The 19,556-nt window shown below is 43.0% G+C and overlaps 1 protein-coding gene across 1 annotated transcript; it reads left to right on the top strand.

Moving 5' to 3' along the window:
* The first annotated feature begins 1,703 nt into the window (after positions 1 to 1,703).
* Positions 1,704 to 18,850, top strand: CCDC105 (coiled-coil domain containing 105). The gene is made up of 7 exons (XM_037504395.2): positions 1,704 to 2,386; positions 3,542 to 3,646; positions 15,850 to 16,048; positions 16,856 to 17,022; positions 17,139 to 17,234; positions 17,331 to 17,444; positions 17,966 to 18,850. Exons 1-7 carry the CDS (start codon positions 1,817 to 1,819, stop codon positions 18,200 to 18,202), a joined length of 1,488 nt encoding a protein of 495 aa, XP_037360292.1. The 5' UTR covers positions 1,704 to 1,816; the 3' UTR covers positions 18,203 to 18,850.
* The last annotated feature ends 706 nt before the right edge of the window (positions 18,851 to 19,556 follow it).

Raw genomic sequence — 19,556 nt, 5'->3', positions numbered from 1 at the left:
GTAAAAAAAACTGATGTGTTCTAGTTTAAAACATAAAACTGGCTGTGATGTGGAGTATGCTTTTAAGGAGGTAAGAGGGAGTGGGCAAGCAGGGAGACCAGGAAAGTGAGAGGATGATGGGAGTAAGAATGCTGGGGGTTCCTAGGTATCTACCAGAAGAACACAGAAACACTAATTCAAGGGAAACATGTACTCCTTTGCTCGTTGCAGCACTATTTACAATAGCCAAATATGGCAACAACCTAAATGCCCAAAGACAAATGAGTGAATCGAGAACATGTAGAATATATATATGGAATACTGCCCATTTATACAAATAGATAAGTTCTTGCATTTGTTACAACAGGGATGGAACTGGAGGGGATTGTGTGAGAAGGAAAAAGTATCACTTATATATAGAATATGGAGAAACCAAAGAAAGAGTCAGATAGAGCCAAACTAACAAAATACCCTGGAAAGCTGGCTATAGAACTGAGCTATCAGGGTAAGTGGAGAGGTGAGAACAACATGAGGAGGGATCACAATGGGGAGGGACTGGGGGTTTTGGTGGTGGGTGTGGTGTAGTAACAACACCTGAAGAGGGACATCCTAGATCTCTAAATCACAAACAATGTTGTAAACCAATGTTACCTCAATTGGAAAAAAAACTAATCTATCGGAAATTTGGATCCCTTGAAATTGTAATCCAGACTTGTAATAGCAAAACAATCCATGTCCTAACTAATGTCTCGGAATCTCTTAGACTGCACTCCAGCTAAACCTTTGCATTTGGAAAGTTTTACCCTTTTCTCTGAAATAATAATGCTTTATAAAAAAGAAAAAAGAATGCTGGTGGTAGTAATGGAGAAAACAAATGTTCACACTGGGGATAAATTTTGAAGATAACACAGGCAGAATTTGGTGGGTTGGAACTGGAAGTGAAAAAAGAAGGAAGCTTCCTAAGTTTTTAACATGAGCAACTGGGGTGGGTTGTTGTTGAGTCAGAAACCTGCCAGGCCAGCATGTTCCCCAAGGGATAAGTTGTAGAACAGATTTGCAAGGCAAGCGCTCTTGCTATTTATTAGCAGTAACAAACAAGTGTGATTGATTATGTGACAATGAGCAGCAGGAACAGCATCCAGGGGAGACAAAGGTAATCAATTTTTATGGGGAGTTGGAAAGGACATGTTGGCCACCTACATGGGGAGGATTTCCTGTGCAGGTACTTGTTGTAATTTCGGAGCTACTCTCAGGCCACCGTCAGTCAATGCCTACCTAAGCATCCAGGCTGCCTCTTGATGTGGGCCATTGTCTTAGGGCAGTTATGCAGGAGTGTTTCTTTCAAACCCTACAGCACAGGTGCATAGAGAGGCCACATGGGGTGTGCAGAAAAGCCACAGGTGGTAGACCAACTATCAACTCAAAGAACATTCAAGGAGAAAAAAAATTGGAGAGTTCAGTAAAAGTTTGGTTTTGGTCCTTCTGCGTCTGAGTTGCCTACTGATTGCCCAAGATGCCACCTCAGGAAGGAAACAAGGTGTTGGACGATTATGTAGGAAGGATGGAGGGCAGTTGTCTCTGCCCTTCCCCAGACTCTGACCTGCTATCTCTGTTGAGGGAATTACTCGTCTTAAGAGTCTCTGGGGAGCCTTCCTGAAGCCTTCCCCCTCCCCCACCTCTGGAACTCTGCCAGCGCTGTTGCCTGTCGCCCTGGTGATGGGGGTGGGCACGCCCAGCTTCATTCACTCTTCAGACCCGAAAGGAGTTCGGCTAGGTTGGAGGTCCCTGCAACTCCCCGCGAAGGTCCTGGGCCAGAGGCGGGCATCCAGCGAGGACCATGCCAGTCTTGATACCCCCTGCTGAGCGCAGCCAGGACACTCGCGTTGGGGCTCCAGCATGGCGCGAGGCGGCCAAGGTCATCACGCGGAAGGCGCGCCAGCTGACCGACCGCTGCGGGAGGGAGGCAGTGACCCTCTGGCAACCCGAGGACAGCGTGCGGGACCCACACGTGGCGAGCCACCTCAGCCGCGCCGCCTACATCCTTCCTTGGCGCTTCCGCGTGGAGATGCTCAAAGGTGGTGGCACCTTAGAGAAGCCGCCGCCGGGTGAGGGCGTCACTTTGTGGAAGAGCAAGATGAAGCCACCAGTCTGGCACGCACGCTTACCGCTGCCCATGCACCGCGACGCGCGGGCCCTGCAGACGGCGGAGGTGGTGCACGCACACACGCGCGGAGCGCGCCTCACCGCTGCCCGCCTGGGCCGCGCACAGCACCAGATCAACGCGCAGCTGCAGCTCCTGCAGCGCCAGCGGGACGCTACCGACCACCGGCTCAGCGAAGTGCGCAAAGGGCTGCTCATTAACCAGCAGAGCGTCAAGCTGCGGAACTACCGACCCAAGTCTGAGAAGGTGGGACCACAGCCCCCAAAAAACCCAGTAGCAAAGACTGTCTCTATTCCTAGATACAGACCAGGGGAAAAACCCTCCCCAAAGAGCGAACAGTCTCCCCCAACCTCCAGCTCAGTGGTAGGGACACAATAAGATGAGGATATGCACAAGATGAGGGGCCTTGTCAGCAGCCCCACAGGGTGAGACTCTTCCAAGGGGATTGGATCCTCAGATCCCTTGTTCCAGAGGGGGAACCTATTCTAGTCACCCAGCAGGAGAGAAGGTGACACATATGAGTTAGACTAGGTGCAACTCTACCCAACGGGTAAAGCCCATAACTTCACACAGGCATAAAATCACCCACACAGTCCCCGGGCATAGAGGATCCCATAGGCATGAGTGCCCCAACCCCAGTAAAAACACACCCAAAGACCCCAGCTGAGGGAAGTGGGCGATGCCCTTGGTTCCAGCCCAGATGAAACTCTCCCCAAAACGTTTATTTTAAAAACCCAAACCCTCTCTCCAGCTTCCAGGAACAAGAGCCCCTTTCAGGCCTCATCTGAGAAAAGAACACATCCTGCCTACAGGTTTAGACCCTCAGACTCTCAGCCCCCAAGCCCAAGAGTTAAGCCATAGGAAAAGAATGTCCAGTCCCAGCCCTGGTGAAATCCTCCCAAATCCCCACCCCAAAAGGGGAGGACATTCCAGCCTTCCTGAAGAGCGGTGATACCCCACCACAGAGTGGGATTCCTACTCCCAGCCACCAAATCCAGATAGTAAGATGCCAAAAAGGCAAACCCTCATCACCCCTAAAATGATGAGAGCCCTTCACTTCTTGCCAGAGAGGAGGGATAACCCCACCACTACAGAAGGTGGACCCCCAGGCCCAGAGAGTGAGAACAACCTGCCTCTAAATTGTCACCACCACAGCTCACTGGACTCTTACCTGTAAAGAGAAAAGCCTCCAGTCCTACTCTCCAAGAGGATAAGACACGCCCCCCTTCTGCCCCACAAGTCTGAGTCCCCTGAAAAAATAAACCCTTCTCAGAGTGAGATCCCCAAAGGATGACAGTAACCCTAACTCCTCCAGGCCCAGTTTGTGAGGTTGGCAAACCCTCCACGGCCCTGGAAATCAACCCTTCTCCCAAAGGAGTGAAAAATTCTCTTGTTTTCTAGATTCCAGACAAAGCTGACAGTATGCTTAGGTGGGAGAAGGAGGAGCTAAGGGGCATGAAGAGGAAGATGGAGAAAGACATGGAAAAATCAGAGGCCATGCTCAAGGTTGGGAATAGCTGGGGCCGCGTTAAGACGACTGGGGTGTGGGGGGAGCAAATGTCTCTGACATTGGGACTATAGCAACAGCAAACCCTCCATCCACACACGGCCCTCCCTGACTGGAAACCTTATTTCCACTTTGTGAAATGGAAAAACTGGGCCTTGAAGAGATGGAGGGGAGCCTACAAATAACAGTGGCCATCCCCTCTGTGCCAAACCCTATGGAGTCCTTGAGTTAACTCCTTAAAATACTCCTGTGAAATGGAAACTACAATCTCCTTATTAATGATAAGGGCATTGAGGCTCAGAGAGAGATGGCACACCCAAGGCATAGAGCTAGCCAGTGGCAAGACATGGTTTCAGCTCAGGTGCCTTTTATTTCCTTTACTGAGATATAATTACTGAGATACAATTGACAAAATTTGTTTATGCACAGGTATATAACTTCATGATTCAATATGTATAGTAGTGAAATAAAAGGACAATTGAAGTAATTAGCATATTCATCACCTCACACAATTACCTCTTTGTGTGTATAATGAGAACACTTACCATCTCTCCCCTTAGCAAATTTCTATTCTAAAATAACAGCATTATTAGCCGTTGTTACATGATTATACATTTGGTCTCCTTAGGTCTTGGGACTGTGATCGTCTTGCCTAACTGAAACTCTGTACCCCTTTACCAACATCTCCCCATTTCTCCCTCCCCCCAGCTCCTGGGAACTGTCACCCTACTTGTTCTTCTATGAATTTTACTATTTGAGATTCCATATACAAGTGAGATTGTGCAGTGTTGGTCTTTCTGCACCTGGCTTTTTTTACTTAGCATAATATCCTCCAGGTTCATCCATATTATCACAAATGGCAATACTTTTTTAAGGCTGAGTAATATTCCAATTCAATAATATTCCAATTTATGACATGTTTTTTGTGTATCACCCATTGATGACCATTTCCACATCATGGCTATTCCACATCTAAGCTGAAATGAACGGGAGTATAGGTATATCCTCCAGATCCCGATCCTCTGGATCTATGCCCAGCAAAGAACTGCCTTCTAATTCAGCTCAGGTGTCTTGAGTTTAGCACTTTACAAGTGTTCCCTTTTTGACAACTCCAACCAAAGATGAACTTTCACTGCATTCTTTACTCTTGCAACCAAGATCTCTTTTTGAGGGCACTAATGAAAATGAGAGAGTGGCCAGGTTTCACAGAGCCTTTAGGATTAGTTAGGCTTAGCCCATAACCTGTATGTGTGCCTTGACTTATCCATTTAATAAATATTAACCCAGTACTCTAGTGTACCAGGCACTGTACTTAGCTTTGGAGACAAAGTACTGAACACGACAGAGCTGGCCTTGTCTTCTCAGGATTCACCTTATAAGGGCTTCTCCAAAAAAGGAACTGGCCAGGATTGGAAGGTGGTATTGGGGGCTGGGAGATACTTATGGGCTGGGGCCTTAAACTCTTGTCTTTGATGCTAATTGCTTTCATTGCAATCATCTCAATAAGCAGGGGTTATTGCTAGAGAGGAGACATAACCCCATCACTACAGAAGCTGGACCCCCCAGGCCCAGACAGTGAGAACAATCTGCCTCTAAATTGTCACCACCCCAGCTCACTGGACTCCTGCCTGTAAAGAGAAAAGCTTCCAGCCCTACTCTCCAAGAGGATAAGACACTCCCCCACCCCACCCCTACCCGACAAGTGTGAGTCAAGGTATTGTCAGGGCACTATGGTATTCCTCTAAATCTGGTGATTGCAAAAAATCCTTCCAGAAAGTCTGAAAGAGATTTGGGGCAGGCTGTGTGGGGGAGATCCTATAAGCCCTGTAGGATGGGGTTGAAAGAGAGTAAGGGGGCTACAAAGATGAGAAAAGATGGAATAGAAAAAAAGAAACAGACAGGCTGCCAAGAGAGAACTGGGTTGTAAATATTTCTGGACTAAAATACTTACCTCCAAGCAAATAGATTTCAACTTAAAATCATGAACTCAAAGCTTTTAGACACTCAGAACTTTCCCAGGGATCTCACCTGGGCTCTCCAACCTAACGTGCAAGTTATGTCCTACCTTCTCCTCTTCCAAGAGTTTTCCTCACTCTCAATGAATGACCCCACTGTCTGGCAGCCACTGAAGGGAACCTCTCTCATTTTTCCTCTGCCATCCACTAACTCCAGCTACCTCCGCCCCCACCTTCACCCCTGTCTTATCCATCATAATGTTTCCTTCTCTGTTGAATCCTTCTCAACAGTAAACAAGTGGGAATTATTCTTTAATAGGTAAAGATCTATTTGAGATGATGAAAAAGTTCTGGAGATGGAAAAAGGTGCTGGTTGCACATTACACTCGTGTGCTTCATGCTGCTGGATTGCGTGCTTAACAAGAGAGGAAGGCAAACTTCGTGATGTCTGATTTACCACAATGTAAAAAAGCCCACTTTTCTTGATCCCAGATAATCCCCACTTCTCTGATTCACTCATTAGTCAATCTCATCTGACCTGACCCTTTTCTTTGGCACAGGTACTGGGCTGACTTCCCCACTTCATCCCCACCACCATCACCCAACACACAGGAGCGGCCTGATGAGTACTTGAATTAATAAACAAAAGACATTTTAAACCCATTTTTCATCCAAATGAATGAATTCCAAAGATATGATTTTCTGCTAAAGACATAAAGAGTACACACCGTATGGTCCTATTTACAGGAAATTATAGGTCTCACAAGCTTTTTCTTAAAGTCAGAAAACATGTCAATATTTTAAGTTTTGTGTGCAACACAGTCTCTATCACAACTACTTAATTCATTCAGTGTAGCACAAAAAACACCAGAGATAAAGAGGATGTCACTGAGAGTGACCACGTTCCTATAGAGTTTTTTTACAAAACAGATAGCTAGTCCACAGCTGCATTTCGTAAACTGTTAAAGAACATGAGAAATGAACCTACAAGGCAGCTTGGTGGGGACAAGGAAAATGGCACTAGTGACATTTCTTTATAGTCTATATTTTGATGATAGTGGTGTTTCTATAGGCATATACATTTGCAAAAAACAAAACTTCTCTTAAGATAACCTTCAATCAATTGCAAGTATTAAAGGAATGCAATACAGTAGGCCCCCTAATCTGCAGTTTCACTGCCCGTGATTTCCATTCCTCTTGATCCAAAAATAGTATCAATAAAAGATATTTTGAGAGAGAGACTACATTCACTTAACTTGTATTAAATATATTGATACCATTGTTGTATTTTATTATTAAGTATTGCTTTCACTCTCTCATTGTGCCTAATTTATATATTTAACTCTCTCCTCAAACTTTATGTCTCAGAATCATGGTATAGTATAGGCTTTGGTCCTGTGGTTTCAGGCATCCCCTGGGGATCCTGACATATTTCTGGAGGATAAGGGGGCCTACTTATTTTACAAGGGGATATATTTTTTAATTGAGATAACATTGGTTCACAAGAATTCCAGCTCTTTTAAGAACTGTGTAGGCTTTTTTGGATAACACTTTTCCCCCACACCATCCCTGATTTCCCCTTGTCCCTTTCCTCACCCGCCCCCTTCCCTCTTACCCTTTTATTGATGTCCTCTAGCTTTTGTAAGTATCTGACTTTATCAAATATCTGTTATGTAAATGTCTGGCATTGTTCTTTTTTTAATTTTTTTTATTTTTAAACAATATTTGCTTCCCCCACCCCCTCCAGTTGAGTCCCCATAGAATTTCCTTCCCCAAGGCACCATGCACCATCACCACAGTCCCCTGTGCTCTTCCCTCCCTCCCTCTGATCCCTCTCCCTCCTCCTCCCCTGCAGTATGTCTCTGATTTGTAAATGTCTGTTTTTGCTTTGTTGTGTTTTGTACTGTTATTTTTTTTTTACACTGATGTCTTACTTGGTTCCCCTATATTCCTGTTATAAGTGAAACCATCCAATATTTTTCTTTTTCCTTCTGGCTTATTTCACTGAGCAGAATTCCTTCTAGCTCCATCCACGTTGCTGCAAATGGCATGAGTTTATCTTTTTTTGATTGCTGAATAATATTCCATTGTGTATATATACCACATCTTCTTGATCCAATCATCTATTTTTGGGCATTTGGGTTGTTTCCAGGTTTTACCTATTGTAAATAGCGCTGCAATAAACATAGGTGTGCAGGTGTTCTTTCGAATCAATGTTTTTGTGTCCTTTGGGTAGATACCTAGTAGTAGAATTGCCGTGTTGTATGGTAGCTCCATTTTTAGTAGACTGAGGAAACTCCAGACAGCTTTCCATAGTCATTGGACCAGTTTGCACTCCCATGACTAGTATTGTTCCTATCATTCCGACTTTCTTTACTACACATAACTCTCTCAAACTCCCTCCACTTTGTGAAAATGGCTGCATCTCATCTTTCCTTATAGCTGAATAATATTCCAAAGGATGTATATACCATATTTTGATTCAGGTGTCTATTGATGAACATTAAGGCTGCTTTTATGTCCTGCTTTTACAAATAAAGCAGCTATGAATACTGTGGAACACAAGGTTTTTTTCACTGATGGTTTCATATTCTTTGGATAGATGCCCAAGTATGGGTTGTGGGTATATACTTGTTCATAAGTTATCCCTTGTAATCCTTTGTATTTCTGTGCTATCTATGGTGATTTCATCTGTTTCTTCTGTGACACTATCATTTTGTCTCTTTTCTTTTTAGCTTTGTGAAAGATTTTTCTATTTTGTTTATCTTCTTGAAGAACCAACTTTTAGTTTCATTGATTTTTTTAGTCTTTTTGACACCCATTTTATTTATTTCCACTTTGGTTTTACTATTTCCTTCCTTCTACTAATTTTAGATCTTATTCATTCCTCTTTTTAAATTGCTTTTGGTTTAGTATTAGGTTTTTCATTGGGGATTTTTCATGCTGCTTAATGTCAGCATGTAGTGCAAGGATTTTCCCTCTTAAGACCATGTTGCTGCGGAGCAAAGAAAGTTTGTTCAATAAATGGTGCTGGGAAAACTGGGTCGCTACATGCAAAAGAATGAAGCTTGACCACTACCTCACACCATACACAAAAATCAACTCAAAATGGATTAAAGAACTAGACATAAGACCTGAAACCATAAAATACATAGAAGGAAATATAGGCGAAACACTACGGGATTTGCACATCAAAGACATCTTTACAGACACATCACCCAAAGCAGTGATAGTGAAGACAAAGATAAACAGATGGGACTACATCAAATTAAAGAGCTTCTGCACAGCAAAAGAGACAATAGCAAAAACAAAGAGAAACCCCAACAACTGGGAGAACATTTTTGCACCCAACACTAATGATAAAGGACTGATCACAAAAATCTTCAAAGAGCTGATGAGACTCAGCAACAACAAAGAAAATAATCCAGTCAAAAAATGGGCAGAAGAGCTAAAAAGAAACTTCTCTGAAGAGGAAATGCAAATGGCCAACAGACATATGAAAAAATGTTCAACATCACTTGTAATCAGGGAAATGCAAATCAAAACTACCATGAGATACCATCTCACACCAGTGAGAATGGCACATATTAAAAAAACTAGCAACAACAAATGTTGGCGAGGGTGTGAAGAAAAAGGAACTCTTCTGCACTGTTGGTGGGAGTGCAAACTGGTCCAACCACTATGGAGAGCTGTGTGGAGATTTCTGGACCTACTAAACATAGAGCTTCCATATGATCCAGCAATTCCACTCCTAGGTATTTACCCAAAGGAAACAGAAACATCAATTCCAAAGAGCACCTGCACCCCTATGTTTATAGCAGCACTGTTTACAATAGCTAAGCTTTGGAAACAACCCAAATGCCCAAAAATAGATGACTGGATCAAGAAGATGTGGTACATATATACCATGGAATATTACTCAGCATTCAAAAAAGATAAACACATGCAGTTTGCAGCAACATGGATGGTGCTGGAAGGGATCATGCTCAGCGAAATAAGCCAAAAAGAAAAAGAAAAATACCGGATGGTCTCACTCATAGCAGGAATCTAGAAAACTTAAATAAGGGACCAGGAAAATGAATATAAGAAAGTGAAAATCAAAATCAACAAATAACTATGAACCAGAGACACTTTTTGGGGGGTGGGGGCGGGAGGGGAAGGATTGGGGTCAGAATGGGGCATTTGCAATTGTATGGGGGAATATAAAAATAAAATTTATTATTAAAAAAAAAAAGACCATGTTGCTGCATCCCATATATTCTGGTGATTTATATCCCCAATTTCATTAGTTTCAAGGTATTATTTAGTTTCTGCTTTAATTTCTTCTTTTATCCATAAACATATGGTCACAGTTTTTCATGTTTTTTCCCTCATACTTGATTCCTGATTTTATGGCATTATGATAAGGGAGAGGCTTGGCATGATAATGATCCTTGTAGTTTTATTGATAATTGATTTGTGTCCCAAAATATGGACTATTCTTGAGGATGTTCCAGGTGAACTTGAAAAAAGAGTGTATGCAACAGATTTTGCTGGAGTGTTTAGTAGATGTCTGCTAAACCTTTTTGACCTAGCTCCTCATTTAAGTTTAATGGCTCCTTACTTATTCTTTGCCTTGTTTATCTGTTTGTAAGTGGGGTTTTAAAATCCTCTAGTGTTAGAAAGGATGGACAAATTCCTACAACTTTACAATCATCCAAAGCTAGATAAAGAAGAAATAGAACACCTAAACACACCAATTACAAGCAGTGAAATTGTAACAGTTATCAAAACTCTCCCTAAAAACAGTAGCCCAGGACCAGATGGCTTTACAAATGAATTCTGCCCAATATTTAGAAATGAACTAGTGCCTATCCTACACAAACTCTTTCAAACAATTGAAAAGGAATGGATACCAAACACATTTTATGAAGCCAACATTACACTAATATCAAATCTGAACAAGGACAACACAAAAAAAAAGAAAACAACAAGCTAATCTCTCTGATAAACACTGACGCAAAAATCCTCAATAAAATCCTAGCCAACAGAATCCAACAATGCATCAAAAAGATAACTTACCATGACCAAGTAGGATTTATTCCAGAGACACAACAATGGTTCAACATCTAAAAATCAATTAATGTAATCCAATACATCAACAAAAAGAAATATAAAAACTATATGATAATATCAAAAAATGCTGAGAAAGCATTTGACAAAGTTCAACATCCATTTATGATGAAGGCCCTTGAAATTCTTGGGGTAGAAGAAACATACCTTAACATAAAAGGCCATATAGCCATTATCATTCTCAATGGTGAAAAGCTTAAAGCATTCCCCTTAAGATATGGAACAAGACAAGGATGTCCATCTCACCACTGCTTTTCAATACAATACTGGAAGTTCTAGCCAGAGCAATAAGACAAGAGAAAGACATACAAGGAACCCAAATAGGGAGAGAAGAAGTAAAACTATCACTATTTGCAGATGATATGATAATATACATAGAGAACCCCAAAAACACCACAGGGAAATTAATCAAACTAATCAACCAGTTTAATGAAGTAGCAGGATACAAAATCAATACAAAAATAAATTGCCTTTCTGTATGCAAAAATAATCTGAAGAATAAGAAATCAAGAAAACTATCCCTTTTATAATTGAAACAAAAAAAATCAAATACTTGGGAATAAACCTAACAAAAGAAGTAAAGGACCTATACAAAGAAAATATAAAACATTGTTAAAAGAAATAGAAGAAGACACAAAGAAATGGAAAGACATCCCTTGCTCATGGATTGGAAGAATTAACATTATCAAAATGGCCATCCAAAAGCAATTTATACATTCAGTGCTATTCTAATAAAAATTTCAATGACATTCTTCAAAGAAATAGAACAAAGATTGATGAAATTCATGTAGATATGGAGACACAAAAACCTCAAATAGCCAAAGTGCTCCTGACTAAAAAGATGGGGAATGGAGCTATCACACTCCCAGACTTCAAACTATACTACAAAGCTATAACAATTAAAACTACATGGTACTGGAGCAAAAATAGACACAGACCAATGGAATTGAATAGAAAACCCAGAAATAAACCCACAGACTTGTGAACAACTAACATTTGACAAAGGAGCAAGGAATATGCAATGGAACAAAGACAGTTTGCTCAATAAATGGTGCTGAGAAAACTGGGCTGCTACATGCAAAAGAATGAAGCTTGACTACTACCTCACACCATGCACAAAAACCAACTCAGAATGGATTAAAGAATTAGACATAAGACCTGAAAACATAAAATATATTGAAGAAAATATAGGCAAAACACTACAGGACATACACCTCAGTAACATCTTTATAAACACATCACCTAAAGCAAAGAAAGTGAAGAAAAGGATAAACAGCTAGGACTACATCAAATTAAAGAGCTCTGTACTGCAAGAGAGACATTAACCAAAACAAAGAGACACCCTTGGGAAAAAAATTTTTGCACTCCATACAACTGATAATGGACTGAGCACAAAGATCTACAAAGAACTGACACGACTCAACAAAAGCAAAGTAAACAATCAAAAAATGGGCAGAAGAACTTAAAATACATTTCTCCAAAAAGGAAATGTAAATGGACAACAGGCATATGAAAAAATGTTCAACATCCCTCATAATCAGGGAAAAGGAAGTTTAAACCACAACGAGATAACACCTTACACCAGTAAGAATGGCACATATTTAAAAAAAAAAAAAAAAACTAGCAACTACAAATGTTGGCAAGGATGTGATGAAAAAGGAGCTCTCCTGCACTGCTGGTGGGAATGCAAACTGGTCCAACCACTATGGAAAGCTGTGTGGAGGTTCCTCAAACTATTAAAAATGGAGTTCCATATGACCCATTAATTCTACTCCTAGGTATCTACCTAAAGTACACAAAAACATTAATTCAATAGAATGCATGCACCCCTATGTTTATTGCAGCACTATTTATAATAGGTAGGACTTGAAATCTAACCAAATGCCCAAAAATAGATGAGTGGATCCAAAAGATATGGTATATATACACAGTGGAATACTTACTATTCAGCAATCAAAAAGATAAACTAATGCCATTCGTAGCAACCTGGATGGAGCTTGAAGGGATTATGCTCAATGAAATAAGTCACACAGAAAAGAAAAATACCGGATAGTTTCACTTATAGGAGGCATATAGGGGATCCGGGTGGTGGGGGGGGGGGTGGGCGGAGAATAATAATACAAAAACAAAGACACAAAAAAATATACAGACAACTATAAATCAGAGACATTCTGCAGAGGAGGAGTAGGGAAGGGGATCAAAAAGAGGGAGGGAAGCACACAGGGGATTATAGGGATGGTCCGTGGGTGAATTGATGGTGGGAATTCTATAGAGACTACACCTGAGAAAAGAAAGCAAACATTGTAAAATAAATAAATAAATAAACAGATTTTTTAAGTGTTAATAAACTAAAAAAAATAAAAATAAAGTAATTGCGCAGGGAAAACAAAATAAATAAATAACCATAAAATCCTCTAGTGTTATTGAGTTGTTAGTATCTCTCACTGGTTCTATTATTGTCTTATGTACCTTGGTGCTCCATCATTTAGTACATATTTATTTATGAGTTTATTTCTTCTTTATGTATTAGGTCCTTTATCATAACATAGTGTCAATCTCTATGTCAATAATTTTTTAATTGAAAATCTATTTTATCTGATAGAAGTATAGCTCTTCCGATTTTTTTTTTTTGTTACCTTTTGCTGTACAACTATCTTCCAGCCTTTAACTCTAAGTTACTCATAGGTAAGATGAGTTTCTTGTAAACAGCAGAAGGTTGGACTTTGCTTTGAAATCCTTTCAAACAACTCTACATTTTTTGACAGATGAATTCAGATCAATTTACATTTAAGGTGATTATTGAGATACAAGTGCTTATTGCCATTTTGATATGTTTTGGATTTGTTTTTGGTTTTTGGTTTGTCATGTCTTTTTTATTTTTTAAATTCTTCCTTTTATGTTTTATTTAGGCTCTAGTTCCTTTGTCTTATGTATTATTTCCATTAATTTTCACTTGAGGACTCTGCTGAGATTAGCATATGGTGGGCTGTTTGTATGGCTTGTTGGACGGTCTGGTGCCTCCCTCAATCTGATGGGCCACATTATTACTCTCCTTTTCCTCTGAGTTAAATGATTTAGGTGTCTGTTACCTCTGTATTCATTGTTCCGTTGCTTTATAATTACCCCTGCAAGACTTCTTTCATGTACACTTGGTGTTCATAAATTCTTTTAGTTTTTGGTTTTTAGTTAAGTTCTTTACTCCACCTTCTGTCTTGAAAATTAATCTTGAAGGGCTGGAAATCTTTTTCTTTATGTACTTTAAATATCTCCTGCCATTCCCTTTGTGCTCGTAATGATTCGATGGAAAAGTCCACTAACAGTCTGATTGATGTTCCCTTATAGATTACCCTTTAGTTTTCTGTCCTTGTCTTTGGCTTTCAGCAGCTTTGTTATAATGTGTCTTGCTGTGTGTCTGTCTGTTATTTCATTTGGAACTCCTTGGGCTTCCTAGATCACAACATCTCATTCATTTTCCAAATTTAAATAATTTTCAGCAATTACATCTTTAAATAAATTTTCTCTGTCTTTCTTTTTCTCTTCTCCCTCTGGGATCCCCTGATATGGATGTTATTTCTCTTGAGGTTACCCCAAAGGGCTCTTAAACCGTTTTCATTTTTTATTCTTTTTTTTTTCCCCCTAGGGTGTTCTATTTGTATGTTCTCTGACATTGTGCTTGCAAGCTCATTGATTCTCTCCATTGCTTCTGTCTGTCTGCTGTTGAGGTCCTCCATTGTTTTTTTATTTGGTTATAGTATTTTTTAGCTCCACTACTTCTAATTACAACTGCCTCATATTTTCTGTTTTAGAGTAACCATTGTTTTTTTCAGTTCTATAAGTATTGTTATAACTCTAATCTGAACTCCTCTTCAGCCATGTTCCACAGTTCTGCTGGATTAAGTTTCCTCTCAGGTTGTTTTTTTTTTTTTTTAATTTGCTCCAGTGTTTATGTTCTTCTGTCTCTTCATTTTTTGTTTGTATGGGTGTAACAGGCATAAACTTCTAGACTTTTGCCTTTGTACCTGTTGAAGTAATCAGAGAACTGGTACAGGCAAGGGTTAGTAGAGTTAAACGAAAAAGGATGGAGAGCAGGAAACCACAGGCTCATCTGCAGTGAGCATCAGGGGCTGAAGCTCCCTACTGAGACCCGAGCTGTATGCTGGGTCCTCAGTGAGCCCTCCTCTGGGCCATTTCTTTATTCTAAGGTCTCCTTATGTCAGCTGCACCTCTCAGCTGTTTTGAAGCACTAGGTGCAGCATGGGTACATGCTGTAGCTGACATGGGGTCACAGATCAGGAGTTGTTCCCTTGTCCTTTCCAGTATAGGCCCTTATCCTGATGTGTTTGCCCCCATTATTAACAGGTGCTTAAACTCTGGTTTACTCAAGTGTTCATTTGTTGTCTTCGTTTTAACCCCTAGGTATGTGTGGGGGCGGGGGGAGGGGCGGAGAAGTGCAGTTGTTTTGAAAAGCCCAGCCTTGTCTGTGGGAGACACAGGTGCCCCTACCTGTTCCTCCCCTCCAGTTCAGGCTCTGACTGTTTGATATAAAGAGCCTCCGTCTCAAGCTAGTAACCCTTACTCTGCACCCCTGCTCCTGTAGCTCTCCACCAGTGCACCCCCTGAGCTGAGCATACAGTCTGTGCACTCCCTTATTCAATGCCGTGCCAGGTTTCAAGAGTCTCCGATGCTGGTATGTACCCCTGAGTCACAACTTTAGGGGGCTCCACCCAGCAGCCACCCTTCCGTCTTGTGGGTTGTGCTGCCCCATTATCACTATAAACACGGTTCACTTAATTTTTTTCCTTTCAGCCAGATGATTGCTCCTAGCGTGTGCTTAGGTTATTTTTCCTTAAGGTGTTGCTGGCTTTGTTCTGCTGATATCTAATTGTGACTATGTGAAGGAAGTGAGTCCAGGGTCTTCACTCTGCCACCAGCTTGCCAGACTCTGAGTTTCCATTTTGAAATCACTCCTTTCTGGTTACAACAAGAACTTGAGGGTCTGTTTAAAGGCAGAAATGCTTTGCCTCAAGCCCCTTGGGCGTCAAGCATGAACAGAGAAATCACTTCTAGCCACCTCTCCAACCTCCCAGATCACACTCTGCCTTCTCCTCCAACTCTTTCTTCTTTCTTTCCCCCAGGCCTTAGCCTCCTGCCGGGACACTCTGGTCTTCTGCTATAAGGAGAGGCTCCAAGCTGTGGACCTAATGAACCAGCCACTGGACAAGGTTCTGGAGCAGGCTGGCCGCCACTCATGGGTGAACCTCTCCCGTGTGCCCACCCCACGCACTCAGGGCCAAAAGACACCACCTATAGACCCTGTGGGTGCCTATACCCCAGGTAGGTCCACAGAAAGCAGTCCTCTGTGTTGGGTGTCCTTGGTGCTATCAGGACATGAGGAAACATTCCCCCATCCCTTTTCTGAGGCAGGACAAACAAATTAACATTAGACTGACTAGCAGGAGTGAAAGGCCAAACTTAATAATATACATAGGGAGACTTTACACAGCAACAAATTCTAAAGTAAATGGCACAAACTGGGGATTTATATACAGTATTAAGGAACCTAGGTGTCAAGGAGAGAGAAATGGGTTTCACGTGAAAAGGAGGGAATGCCTTCATGACAAAATCTTACCTCTTATGTTTGCCCTGTCTTAAGATAGATTTCTCTGGTTAAAAAGCTTGTATCAAGAAATACTCTTAAATCTCAGGAACCTGCATTCTTTAAGTAATGGTAACAGTTTCTCCCAAGGCCCCCAGGGCCTTGACCTTAGTTTTACATGCATGGTCTTGCCTATTGGACAAAACCTACCCGGAGCATCTTGGGGAAAGAGCCTATCTGAACCTTTTGGGGGAGACTTATCCTACAATGGCCACCACTCTTGACTTTGCTGCTGCCCTTTACCCTCAGTGATTGCCCTAGCCAATCTCCAGCTGGATCCACTTTCTTACTGAGTTCTTCCCCTGGCATGTTCCTGCTTCCTACACTCCAAGTCACTTGCAGATGCCATTCACACTAACCCCAGGGGACTTTCTGCAAGTTCCTCAGTAAAGCCTCCACTCAGAAGTCACCACCCACTGAGAATAGAAAGCCATGGTCAGGGAATGGAGGGCTTGGCACCCCATGCACGATCCACCCCCCTGCAGAGTGTGCCACAGCGTTGTATGAAGCCAAGCGACTGTTGATGGAGTCCAAGGACACCTTACAAGAAATGGCAAAGAACGAGGAGGATATCCGGCAGCAACAGCAGCAGATAAGCGATAGTGTGTGCACCTCACTGGCGCAGAAGATGCGCGAGACGTCAGAGCTGAAGGTGGGCAGAGAGGGTGCAGGTAGTTGGCGGCTGGGCTTTAGGATACATGAGTACTGAGGGCAGGGGGCAGACTTGAGCGCAGAGGAATTGGGAGCTGTCATTATTCACCCACACAGGAAAAAATGAACATGGCCTTAGGACTAATGAGGGGAACTATCCACCGGTGCACGAAATTCAGCCAGGAGATGCACATCACCGGCGGCCTCATCAAGGTCTCGTTTGGTAAAGGGTCTGTGGGGAGTGAGGGGGTGGCGCCAAAGGTGCCAGGTAGGCTGGGCCTCATTGCTCCCCACCTTGCACTCTGCCAGGGTCCTCTGTCAAAAAGTTACCTGGAGACTAGAGAGAAGCTGGACAGACCCCTGGTTCGCGTGTTTCAAAGACACGTGGGCACCCAACTCCCCGAGGCCTCGCGCCTTGCCCAGGTACTTGTTCTTCTTTCCCCTTCGGGACTCCCCGCATCTCTGTGGGTTCCCTGATGACCCTCCTACCCTGACCCTCCCTGGTAAGATTTCGAAGCTACGCCTGGCCCAGGTAATCCTCCCTCACCCGAGTCTGTCAGTCCTTCTACACTCGTCTCCGTAACTCCCCTCAGCCTGTCTGCCTCACCCTCTACCCCATCAGGGGTCCTCCCTAACTATACCCCCTTCCTCCCCTTTCCCGCCCCCCCTTTCCCTCCCCCCCCTTCTTCCAGATACCTTGCCTGACAGCTTAGAAGCAAGCACTGAGAAGACCAGCTATGCCCAGGGCCTCAGTCTCCAAGTGCACCCCCCACCTCAGGCCCGCCCTGTCAGGATGTTTGCCCAACACATCTGACCCAAATGGGTCGCCCCCAACTGCAGGCGAGGACAGCTCCTCCTCAGACTTGCTCCTTCCCAGGTGGGGGCCCATCCAGCGAAGGCGCGCCTGGCCCTGGTGTGTCATCCCGGCCCCTTCTCGTCTTCAGGGCACTGACAAGTTGCAGCGCCACATCTCGCACGTGGAAAAGAACCTGAAGGAGCTGATGGACAAGCACAAGCACCTCTCCTGGAGCCTCGAGTGCAAGAAGATGGGCCAGAAAGCAGACTACAGCGTGGTGCGCCTGCGCCTCCGCCAACGCCACCCGCACGTGTACTATGAGCAGGCGCAGCGCCTCGTCAGCGACTGGACCCCTCACACGCCTCCGGGCCCAGGCACCCAGTGACCCACAGTGCCCCCGCTCCACCAGCCTGCGGAATCCAGAGCTGGCTGGACCCTGGGAGCCATGGAGGCTGCAGGTTGCCGGCCTTCGCTCTCAGACAAACCTACCTTCCGCGCGCCTTCTAGCAAAAGTGTAATTAAAAATATTTATGGTTTATTAGGCACCTACACAAACAATATCGTGCACTTTCCCACAAGGTTAGCAGGTCCATCCTGGAAGTTAACAGAGAATGGATTTGGGTGCCATTTTGGGATTCAAATCCCAAGTCCATAATTTCAAGCTATGGGGTGCTGACCCTCTCTGGGCTGTCACTAACTATAAAGTAGAGAGAATTATGGCACCCCCCTCAAAGCGTGGTCCTAAAGATAGAGAGTTACATGTAGGACTCACAGAATGGTGACTGCAGATAAAATATCTCCAGTGTGCCTGAGTTATTATCATTCCTTTCCTCAGTTGAGGAAACTGAGACTTAACTGAGGTTAAGCAGATGCCAGAGGTCATGCAGCTAATATTAAGTAGAAGACCTGGAATTTTAATTCCTAACTCTAAACTCTGCACTTTACAAAGAATTTGGCCCTCTCCTCTGTCCTCCCCTATTAGATGAACATGAGTCTCCCCTTTATCTGCCTTTATTGACCACACACAAACACAGATATAGCTTCCTCCCCACCCCCACCCCCACCCCCACCCCCAGCTCTTTCTAGTGGGAGCTCTTTATTTCCCAGATCCCGGGCAGCTAATTTGGGGAAGTGGAATTAAACCTATTGCCCTTTTCTCCATTTACCTGAGGGGGTGAGGGGGACTGCACCTTCAAAATTCACAGCATCCTTCATTATTTGAGCCCCTACAAAGTGCTGAATTGTGAACCAGGCATTAAGAGTGTGTCAGTAAGCAAGGCGGCCACGGCCCCTGCTCAAGAAGCTCACATATTAATCAAGTGCAAGCAACATCCTCCTTTTGGTTGCAGCTCCTCTTAGAGGAAGGCCACCTTCCTCAGTTTCTCCTCTTATGTTCCCAGAGTCTCTTGGGTATGTTCCCATCATAGAATTACTTGAACAGAGAATTAATAATTATTTGTTATCCACAGGAAGATTTCACTGTGTGGTATATGTAAAATGGGGGTTGTTCTTCAAGCAACACATGTCTTCCAAGCAACTGTTGTATAACAGATGCTAGTATACAGACCAAATTAGATACCATCCTGCCTTCATGGAACTGACCTTGCATATGCTGAGACTGGCTCTCAAGAATACTGTTAGCTTTTGGCAAAGCAAACCAGTCACCTGGATATAACATAACCCAGGCAATAATTTACAGAGAAGGGCATAAAGTTCAGGAAATTAAACTCATTTGGCCA

This window comes from Talpa occidentalis, unplaced genomic scaffold (genome assembly GCF_014898055.3).
Source record: "Talpa occidentalis isolate TD23 unplaced genomic scaffold, MPIMG_talOcc4v2.1 talOcc4.12, whole genome shotgun sequence".
Taxonomy (NCBI): domain Eukaryota; kingdom Metazoa; phylum Chordata; class Mammalia; order Eulipotyphla; family Talpidae; genus Talpa; species Talpa occidentalis.
The sequence above is the reverse complement of the archived record's forward strand: the minus strand, read 5'-3'. Positions and strand labels throughout refer to the sequence as shown.

Bases quoted from the DNA above. Each gene is read 5' to 3' on its own strand.
- CCDC105 (XM_037504395.2), top strand. From the start codon at position 1,817: ATGCCAGTCTTGATACCCCCTGCTGAGCGCAGCCAGGACACTCGCGTT. The intron at 16,049-16,855 runs GTAGGTCCACAG...ACCCCCCTGCAG, and splicing joins TGTGGGTGCCTATACCCCAG to AGTGTGCCACAGCGTTGTAT. The intron at 17,023-17,138 runs GTGGGCAGAGAG...TCACCCACACAG, and splicing joins GCGAGACGTCAGAGCTGAAG to GAAAAAATGAACATGGCCTT.